The sequence below is a fragment of the Nannospalax galili genome, unplaced genomic scaffold (genome assembly GCF_000622305.1).
Source record: "Nannospalax galili isolate Female #2095 unplaced genomic scaffold, S.galili_v1.0 scaffold636, whole genome shotgun sequence".
Classification (NCBI taxonomy): Eukaryota; Metazoa; Chordata; class Mammalia; order Rodentia; family Spalacidae; genus Nannospalax; species Nannospalax galili.
In genome coordinates this window covers 2,525,341-2,535,565 of record NW_008338112.1, presented here as the reverse complement: position 1 = coordinate 2,535,565, position 10,225 = coordinate 2,525,341, and the positions used below count along the sequence as shown (strand labels likewise).

Sequence of the window (10,225 nt, the reverse complement as noted above, 5' to 3'; positions counted from 1 at the left end):
GCTCCCTTTCACTCCAGCCAAGAATATTCTGGCCATCTCCTCCCTCTGCTTCTTGTTCTCTTTTCTTTGAAATTCTCTGTCCTCTTTCCTATTTTTATCCTGCATCTCCCGTTCCTCCTTCCTTAGCCTCTCCTCCCTGTCCTCCAGAGACTCCCTAGCATTAAAGACCTTCTCTGCCTGTTGCAGCATCTCTCTAATAGAAATCTTTCCCAGATCGTCCCGCTTATGGAGTTTTCTCCTGATATCGGAGGCTGCCTGGTTAATATAAGAGAGGACTACAGCTGACCTGTGTTCCTCTGCCTCTGGGTTTATAGGGGTGTATTGCCTATAGGCATCAAATAGCCTTTCCAGATACGCGGCTGGGCTTTCGGTTTCTCCCTGAACAATTGTTTTCACCTTACCCAGGTTAGTGGGCCGTCTTGCAGCCACCTGGAGACCAATCATCAGTGTCTGGCGGTAGACCCGGAGATGCTCCCTACTTTCTGCCATCCCAAAATCCCAATTTGGGCATGTGAGGGGGAACGCCTCATCAATGGCGGGCTGAAGGGTAGTGGGCCTCCCATTTTCTCCAAGGACATTCTTCCTGGCTTCATTCAGGATGCGTTCTCGCTCTTCTGTTTTGAAGAGGGTGCAAATAGCTGCTGGCAGTCGTCCCACGTGGGACAATGGGTGTACATAATGGATTCTACCAAACCTATTAGACACTTAGGGTCTTCAGAAAAGGGAGGATTTTGGGTCCTCCAATTGTAGAGATCGCTAGAGGAAAATGGCCAGTATTGATACTGCTGAACTCCATCTGGGCCGCCGACTGTTCAGACCAGCAGAACTGGCACAGCTCCTCCTGTGGTGGAGGATGGAGCTTCCTCCACTCGGTCCCTGTTTCCTCGAGACCTTAACTGCATCCTTCCCGCCTCCCCGGGTCGTCTATCTTCTCCTGTAGAGGAGTCTGGGGATGGGGCGACCACTGGATTCCCCATGGGACCCCCAGCTCCATCCCCAAACCACTGGATTCCCATGGGGACCCCTGGCTCCATCCCTCCCTCCATAGGCCACCTTGGCTTCTCCTCCTGGTGGAGCTGCATAATGTGGTGGCTGCTCAACAGGCAAAGGGGGGTAGAGCGGGGAGCTCTCGGGGAGAACTTGCAGAGCACTTGGATCCCCGCCTCTGTGACTGGAGGACTTCAATCCTTCCTGGGTGACCATGATGGAGACTTTTGGTGGGCAAGCATGAGGCTTTCTCACCAAGAGGGGCCTTAACCAGGATGGGGGATCCTCTGCCAGATTCTCCCACAAAAGGATATAGGGGAGTTGATCTGGGTGGCCCTCTGGGTCAGGCTGGATAATGACAGCCTTGACCTTGCCAATGGTGTCCAGGAAAAGGGACCCCTGGGTCGGCCAACCTACTCCAAAGGTGGGCCATTCAGTTGAGCAGAAAGTGCCAAACTTACCCTTCCTGATGCCGGGGCCCAATTTCAAAGCCTGCCCCTTCACCTCCGAGAAGTGAGAGAGGATTAAACCTTTAGGAGTGGCCTGAGTCTGGCCCATGGTGGAGATCACAGAAGAGAGAGAGAGAGAGAGAGATGAAAAGGGAGAAGTGAAGATGCCACTCTAAACAATAATGGCCAGTGGGTATGCTTGTGGGTGGGTGCCTGTCATTGCCCAGTTTTTCTTCTGCGGGGGACGTGAATTTATCTGGGATTCACGCCTTATCCTTTCACGGGAGTCTTTCAGCGGCGGGCACCCTAATGGCTTTTATTTGCTCGACCCGTACCCGCGGGGCTTTCTCAGTGGCTGGAGAGAGGGATGGAGAGGAGAGGGAGATACAGATAAGGGGTCTTGTCTCCACCCATGCGGGCAGTCGGGGTCCGCCAAGAGGGCTAAGAGCCTTTGGCTGACATGAGAGAGTAGCCCTGATCACATAACCTCTATTGCTCTTTCGCCTTTAACGGTCCCATGCGAAGACTTAGACCGAGAATAAAAGGAAAGAAAAGGAGGAAGGGAAGGTTTCAAATAGGGAGCGTAGAGAAATACAAAACCAGACCCCCCCCCCCCAGTAAGACAATTAGCACAACCATCAAGCATGCGCACCACATTGAATCACATTTGTGCGGACCGGTCGTCTTTCACTCACACGCGTGCTGCACTCACCACTCTCATTTTCAGGATCCCCGAGACTTCGTGATTCTCCCAAATGGCGTCCACTCGGACTGCCTCAGAGTGATCAGCTCGATTTTTTCCTCCTCAGGCGCCAGATTTGATGGCAGGCTTCCTTCCTAGAGCCTAGACACTCGGACCCTAGGGCCAGGGCTGGTTACCTGGACTTTCACCTAGATGCCAGGACTTGAACTGGCCAGAGGAGGTGTCTTGTCTCAGTGAAATGTGTTACTGGATTTTTTTAAGCAGAGAGATAGGGCACTGATGACTTATTTGTGCCAAACATTTAGCATGTGTCAGATGCAGTTTGCAAAGACTTGATGGGACTGCCTCCATTTAATCTTCCTTGTGGCCCAGAGTGCAAGTAGTCTTACACCCTTTTACAAGTGGTGTTAGGGTCTGTGACTTGGTGGGTCTCTTCAGGAGAACAATGGAGATGCAAAAATCAAGCAGAGTTTTATTAGGCCAGCTAGCTAGGGCCGACCATCCTTCCAAGACACGCAGGTTTGGTTGGAGCAATCGACCCTGAGGCAACTTCAGGTAAAGATTATATAGGCTCCCACAACTGTTACACAAAAGCCCGCGCTTATACAACCAATAGTTTCAAAGCAAGCATTTCACAAACCAATAACTTCAAAACAAGGAAAAATGTTATAACTCCCTTCAGGTGTCTCAATCGGGGAGGGATGGGTGGTATGTGCCTGGCGGGACCCTTCCCTGTTATCCTGTGTAAGCAGACATGCCTACGTGACACCACGACACAGATCAGACAGGTCAGGCTCTGGGGGCTACAGCACTTTCCTCTATCTCCGGATGCCTGTGTCTCCAGTTGAGTTAATTGGTTACAAGCAGTAAATTCAACCAAGCAGTAAATTCCTCTTTCCCTAACAGTGCTCCACTGAAAATTTGCACAAAGAATGCATATGATGACATTTTGCCTTTTGGCTTCTTAGGATCTCCTTTGCTCACTTTGTTTCCCTGAGTGAGGCGCAGTGTCGCCTAGTGCGGCCCCACTCTCACTTGCCGGGGCTATCTCTATGGAGCTCAATGTACTGCTGAGCATTGCTTTTTCTAAAGACTATTTAAAAAATTATTAGGTAGTGCCAAGTTCTCTGCATCTGAACACACGGAAAAAAAACGCATGTTTAAAAAAAAACCTTTCAAGTGCTTGATATACGTGAGAAAACAGAAAAACAGAAAGGACAGTAGAGCTGAACGCTCTATCTGGTGGTTAACAAAGTTTCTCAGCTCTTCTAACTTCAACCTTTCAGCTGCATTTTCATCTTGAACTTACAAGGGCCGACTGGCCCCCATTTCCGCCACCTTTCAGTCTTCCCTCACTAGCCCCGCCTCTTTCCTGGGGGTGTGGGGGTGGGGCTGTCTGCTGTCCCGATCTGCACCTTCCAATGCTCACTGCTTCCTCCCGGCCAAGCCCCGCCCCCACGCTCCCGACCTTCCTCAGAGAGCTCCACCTCTTCCGGCGACCTGCCCTCCCGTAGCCCCGCCCCCTCCCCTTGACGTGGCGGAGTCGGCACCCGCCGTGTCTGCCGGGTCGAGGTCCTTCTGGAGCCGGGGGTGGGGCGGCGCCGCCCCTGATTGCGGTGCCACGGCAGCTACTGCGGGCGGAGAGGATTGACTGCCAGGCCGGCGCAGAGCTCGTCGGAGCATTTCTGTGGTAAGGACCTGCGTCGCTGCCACCTCTGGGCTCCGCCGGGGTCGGCGGGCTCCCCCGCGGGTAGCTGGAGCCCGGCTGCGGCGTGCTCCGCCAGGGTCTCAGGGCGGTCCTGGCGGTATCCTCCTGTGGTCCGCTCTGGGCGAGGCGCGCTGCAGGCTGCGGCCTGGGTCGCCATGGCCCTGCTGAGCCCTGAGCCTGCGCGGGCCTGGTGATCAAGCGCGCTCAGCAAGCCCTCCTGGAGTAGGTGGATGGACAGGGAGCCTGGGGAAGAAGGCGCTCGAGCGTTTGGCCCCGCACCCAGCCCGGCTCCGTGACACGCCTTCCCTTCCCGGCCCTAGGGCTTCCCTGTTCCTGTGGTGGTGGATCTGGAGTGCCCTAGACTTTGAACCTGGGTGACTACATCACCCAGCATTCGGCCTTGGGCGTTAAAGAGGATGAGGAGCAAAGCACCGGATGAAAGTTTAAAGCCTTGGGCCTTGATTTCTAATGATCAGTGTTTTGACCTGACCGATACTGTGCACTTGAGAGACCATCGGTCTGTGTAGGGCGTTCTCATTTTGGTGTGAAAGGAAGAGTAGAGGAAGGTATAGTAAATCCACTTGTGGACGTTGGAGAGATGTTTAATTCACGTTCTCATCTAAATTTCCTTAATATCCTAACATTTCCCATCCTAAACCTCGGATAAGGAGGCATACAGGCTTAAAAGTTTTAGATTTAGCCAGGCGTGGGGGCGCATGCCTTTAATCCCAGGACTCGGGAGGCAGAGTCAGGCGGATCTCTGAGTTGAAGGCCTGCCTGCTCTACATAGTGAGTTCCAGGACAGCTGGGGCTACAGGGAGCCCCTGTCTAAAAAAAACAAAAAAAAAAAAAAAAAAAAAAAGAGGTTTAGATTTAAATATAATTTTAAGTCTTCCTCCACCCCAGTAGTGTAATTAACATCTCAAAAGTCTGTACATTTTTAAATGATTCATAGAATGCATAGGATCTTGTACTATTATAACCCCAAATCACTCATTTTACTAATGAGAAAATTGAGAATCAGAGTTTATGCCCAAGATAACATTTGTTACTCATTAGTCCATTTCATTGAGCATTTTATAATTGAAAATTTGGAGAGGCACATTGGTAACAAATACATTTGTTTCAAAGGAGCTCTAATTTGTTTACAGTCTTGTATGTTTCTTAATTAGGGATGTATGAAAGGGTTAAAATTGGAGTAACTGAAAAAGTCCTAAGGAAACTCTTTCAAAATACTATAGGAAAATATTTTCATACTAAGTTAAAGTGACGTGAGGCTTTTGTTCTGCCAGAAGAAAATTTTTAATTGAAATACTTTTCACTGGTATAAATTGTACCGAAAATGTGACTTTTTAGGGTGGCCTTTTATATCCTGTGCCATTTTTTAAAAAGACATGTATGTTAAATCTGCATCCTAACTGTATGACATTTGGTTTCATATTTTTATGCAAGCATATTAATATTAGGGAATAAAGTTCTTGTCAAATTATGCTTTTTCACATAAAACTAGTTTGTGAAAGGACTTTTGTACTGAATTAGTGATTTTAAGATTGAGCAATTTCTACTTTTGAAAAGAAAGTAAGGAAGTGTTGTACATGACCATGTAATTGGACAAACTAAGAAGAAACAGGTGCAACTTTCTTCTAAAGATTCCTGGGAGGTGACAGTGTTAAGACATGTACTGGATATCAGCAAGCAAATATGATTGTAGAACAGAGGGGTTAAGAGAAAGAAATGTGAGAATGAAGAGAATTGTGCTCAGATGTCACCCAAGTGAAACTCAGTGTGAAGCCAGTCTGTGACCTATTGTAGAAACTTAAACCTGTCACTTAAATGTGAATGTTTTCCTCTGAGTCTTCCAATACCTTTCTCATGGAAAAGGAACTAAGACACTCTTTTCCAGGACCTCTTTATACTTTTAAATACTGTTGATGTTCCAAAGAAAAGCTAAATTTTGTATGGGGGGTGGTCCAAGTGTGTTAAGTCTGCATTCTAGCAGAGAGGAGATAAGGAGGGAAGGGAATGGGATCCAGTTGAAGATTTTTATTTATGTAACCATAACTCATGATCTCCTCTCCCTTTTTGTTTTGTTTTGTTTTTTGATACAGGCTTCTGCCTCATCCTCCCTGGTGCTGAGATTACAAGAATACACCACGGTGCTTGGTTTGACTGGTTATTCTAGATGGGTTTGCTGCTTCTTTTTCTAGGATAAGAACCAAATAAATGGACAGTAACAGATGGGAAGTTATTCAAGCTTGGTGGTCTCTAGCAACCTTATCCGTCAGTGAGGAATGAATGGAGAATTAATCCCAGAAATAACAGTGTCTAAAATCCTTCTTAGATTGGTCCTGTTGGCATTTTATGGAGGACAAATTTATTTCTCAAAGTTTTAAAAGATATCTAAGATCAAGATTTTAGATTAGGTGTCCAGTGAGGGTCTGCTTTTAGGTGCATATATGGTATCTTCTAGTTGCGTCCTCATATGGTTGGAGAGGCAGTCTGATTTTATGGAGCCTTTTTAAAATGAGGCCACTAATCCCATTCCTTGTTCCACCATTTTTTTTTTAAAGTTTTAACATTCATACTGTTTTTTTTTTTGTTTTTTTTGATAACTCAGGTCTGTAATTTTTGTTTCTTTTAACTTGATGTCTTTTTCTCTGCCACATTAATTACCTGAAATTCTGTAATTCTGTATTTTTATGTTTAACTTCCTCACCTTCATTTCATGGCTAACAACTGTTACACTATAAGAGCCTGTGATAGGACTGTACCCTAGGTGGGAAAGCTAGAACCCAGCTAGCCAGTTAGAAAGCAATAATATGGTGAGAGCTCTTGATACCCCCCCCCGCCCTCCGCCACCACCACCACAAACACACACAAAGGGAGCATCCTTTTCTTCCTATTAGTTAGAGGACCTCCTTGTGGTAGTTCATGCTCTTGAGAGGCTACAGCCAGATGACGATTTTCAGGATAACCTGGTTTATATAGTGAGACTGTTTTAAAACAATAACAAAACCAGAAAGCCTAAACCTGGTAGTGAATCTAAATTAGTGAATTAAAGTTATGTATCTCAAAATGCTTTCATAAGTTAGAATTGTTTCTTCAAGAGGCTATGTGACATGCAAATCATGGGGAGCACCATTTAATAGACATTTTGTTTATTGTGCCACACGTATTTTCTGTTTACACAATAAATATTACCTATGTAGTTTAAAAGTAATGAGCTCAGGAAAGTCATTTTTTGTTAGCATTATTAAATACTCTTCTCTAGAAAGTTTGGTGGGAGCTTGTCATTTTCTGGATATAAAACCATGTGTATTTTAGAATTTTAAGATTTTTATATCTGTTTATTAGAATAGTGTAACTTACAAAGTTGATATGGAAATCATAGGGTCTATATCCCACTTCCTTTTTTGCCTTTTTTCCTATACACATTTAAATAAATAGTGTGAATACTTACTATAGTTTGTCATAGTTTTTAATTTTTTATATTATTACATTTATTGTTTTATGTGTGTATGTATGAGTATGCATGCATTTGTGAGTGCCATGGCACACATGTGGAGGTACAAGGACAACTTGAGGGAGTTGGGTTTTTCCTTCCATCATTTGGGTCATGGGGATCAAACTCAGCTCATCAGGCTTAGTGGCAAATGCCTTTAAACTTAGCTATCTCACTGGCCTTTGTCATAGTTTTTAAAAAAGAGAAATGGCTAAAATCCCTCCTCTTGTTGAGCCTCATGAGCAATAGGATCTGTAGCGTTCTACTTACCTGTTCATATAAGTAGAGTTATTCCTGTGTACTAGTTCTCTTCTGAGACAAATATTTTCATTTGGTCATGATTTTTAAGGTATTAATATTGCTGAATGTGGGAAAATGCAGTGCTTTGAATATTATTGGAGGCTACTGGATTTTTAAGTATCTTTTATGTTTCAGAAATAAGAATCAAGCTCTACAATGACAATGACAACTTATTTGGAATTTATTCAACAAAATGAAGAACGAGATGGTGTCCGGTTCAGTTGGAATGTTTGGCCATCTAGTCGACTGGAAGCTACGAGGATGGTTGTTCCAGTGGCAGCCTTGTTTACACCTCTAAGGGAGAGACCTGACTTACCACCCATCCAATATGAGCCTGTTCTGTGCAGTAGGACTACTTGCCGTGCAGTTTTGAATCCTTTATGGTAATTAAAAGACACAGAAAAAACTATGTGCCAGTACAATTCAAAAATGTAGTTCGGGCTGGGGATTTAGCTCAGGTGGTAGAGTGTTTGCCTAGCATTCACAACGTTCTGGTTTTGATCCTTTGCATCCCATAAACCAGGTGTGGTGGCACACACCTGTAATCTCAGCCCTCAGAAAGTAGAGGCAGGGAAATCAGAAGTTCACGATCATCTTCAGCCACATAGTAAATTCAAGGCCAGCCTGGGTTATTTGAGACCATCTTTAAAAATATATACACACATACCACACACACAAACACACACACACATACACACTCACGTATATTTTATATACATTTTATATATGTATATATATATATAAAATGTTCATTTGTGTAAGAAATTTTTAAAATTTATAGTTCCATAGTCAAATCCAAAGAGCTACTAAACTTTAATATTCTAGTTATACTACATTGATAATATGAAGAGACTAGATAAAAATGTCATTATAAAAACAATTGTTTGTAGATACTGGTACTGGCTGTATATTGACCCATCTTGTCTTAACTGTTTTGGCATAATATTCAGAGTGCTATGATTTCTTAGTCAAAAGTCTCAGGAAACACTATTTTTTCCTTCTTTGCTATTTCTTCTCCCATCTAGTCTGTTGGCAAATATAGACTGCTCTTTCTACAGAGCATTAAAGATTCTGCCTCTTTTACTTGATGTTTGCTCCTGCTTAAAGATGTCACCATCTTTTTCATGGGTGATTTCAGTATCTTCCTAACTGGTCTGCTGGTTTCCACTCTTGGTTTTTAGAAGTCTATTCTCCATCCAGAGATTAGAACTTTATGAATGTAAATCAGAGTATTAAAATTTTTTTTTGAGACAAGTCTTTTGTGTAGGCTAGGACTGAACTTGGAATCCTCTTGCTCTAGTTTCTTGTTGAGATTAGTACTGGCACCACCATGTCTGGCACACATGAGTAAATAAATGCATCTATAACTTTTATTTTTTTTTTTTATGTGGGGATTGAACTGCAGGCTTGAACTGTGGGCTTCATGCATGCTAGGCCAAATACTATATATCTGACTCTATGTGATCTAGCCCCTGTATATTTCTGCCTTCATCTTGTATAATTCATTTTTCTTTTATTTATTTATATTTTGTTACTTGAGACCAGGTTTTGCTATGTATGGCTGGCTGGCCTGGAACTTACTATGTAAATCAGTCTGGTCTTGAACTTGTGACATTCCTCAAGTGCTGGGATGATAGGCATGTGCCACTTTGCCTGGTATAATCCATCTGTCTCATTTACATAATATCTTAACCATCTTTTCTCTTCTGATCCTTGAACATCCCAGATTTATTCATGGCTTGGAACTTGTGCTGTAGGTATGCATTCCTCATGATTGGTTCTGCCTCCATGTTTTCCTGCTAGTGGTTTGTCTCCCTTCAGGTTATTCTTCAGTTTGAGAAGATTCTCCTATTTATTTATTTGTTGTTTTGAGAGAATCTCTATGTGGCCTCAGCTGGCCTGGAACTTGTTACTGTTACATAAGACAGTCTGGCCACAAATTTGCTGCTCTCCTCCTGCCTCTGCCATCTTAGTTTTGGGATTACAGATGTCTTATTACCATGCCCAGCCAAGAAGGTGCTCCTTTAAAATAGCTATCCCAAACATATTTCTCCAATCTTGCTTTATTTAATCTTTTTAATTGTTTTAAAAATTATTTTATTCATTACTAGTGAATGTGTGTCTGCATGCATGAGTGTGCATGTATGCCACTGCATGTGTGGAGGTGAGAGGACAACTTTTGGGATTAGGTTCTTTCCTTCCACAGTGGGGTCTGGGTATTGAACTCAGGTTGTCAGAGTTTCTTGACAAGCACTTTTACCCATTGAGCCATCTTGCTGGCCCGTTAATCTTTATATTGCTACCATGGTAGTATTTTCAGTTGTGTGGTGGTATAGGTCTGTAATTCCAGTGACTCAGGAGGCTGTGAGTTCTAGGCCAGCCTGGGCATTTTAGCAAGACCCTATCTTTTAAGAAAAGAAATAAAATGTCCTGGGATACAGCGTTGTTCAGTGGTAGAATGTTTGTCTAATGTGTGAGCCCTACATTCAATCCCTAGTACAAAAACTAAATCAGTTTGGCTATCAATTTCAATTCATTATATTTTGAAAAGAAATTAATTTTATTAAAATTAAGGT

The 10,225-nt window shown here is 43.8% G+C and overlaps 1 protein-coding gene across 1 annotated transcript in view; it reads left to right on the top strand.

Moving 5' to 3' along the window:
- The first annotated feature begins 3,655 nt into the window (after positions 1-3,655).
- Sec23a (Sec23 homolog A, coat complex II component) overlaps positions 3,656-10,225 on the top strand; it is a 52,503-nt gene continuing 45,933 nt past the window's right edge. The window contains exons 1-3 of the mRNA XM_008832898.3: positions 3,656-3,829; positions 5,956-6,003; positions 7,785-8,032. Of these exons, the coding sequence (XP_008831120.1) occupies positions 7,806-8,032 (227 nt within the window). The 5' untranslated portion in view covers positions 3,656-3,829; positions 5,956-6,003; positions 7,785-7,805. The remainder of the gene's footprint in view (positions 3,830-5,955; positions 6,004-7,784; positions 8,033-10,225) is intronic.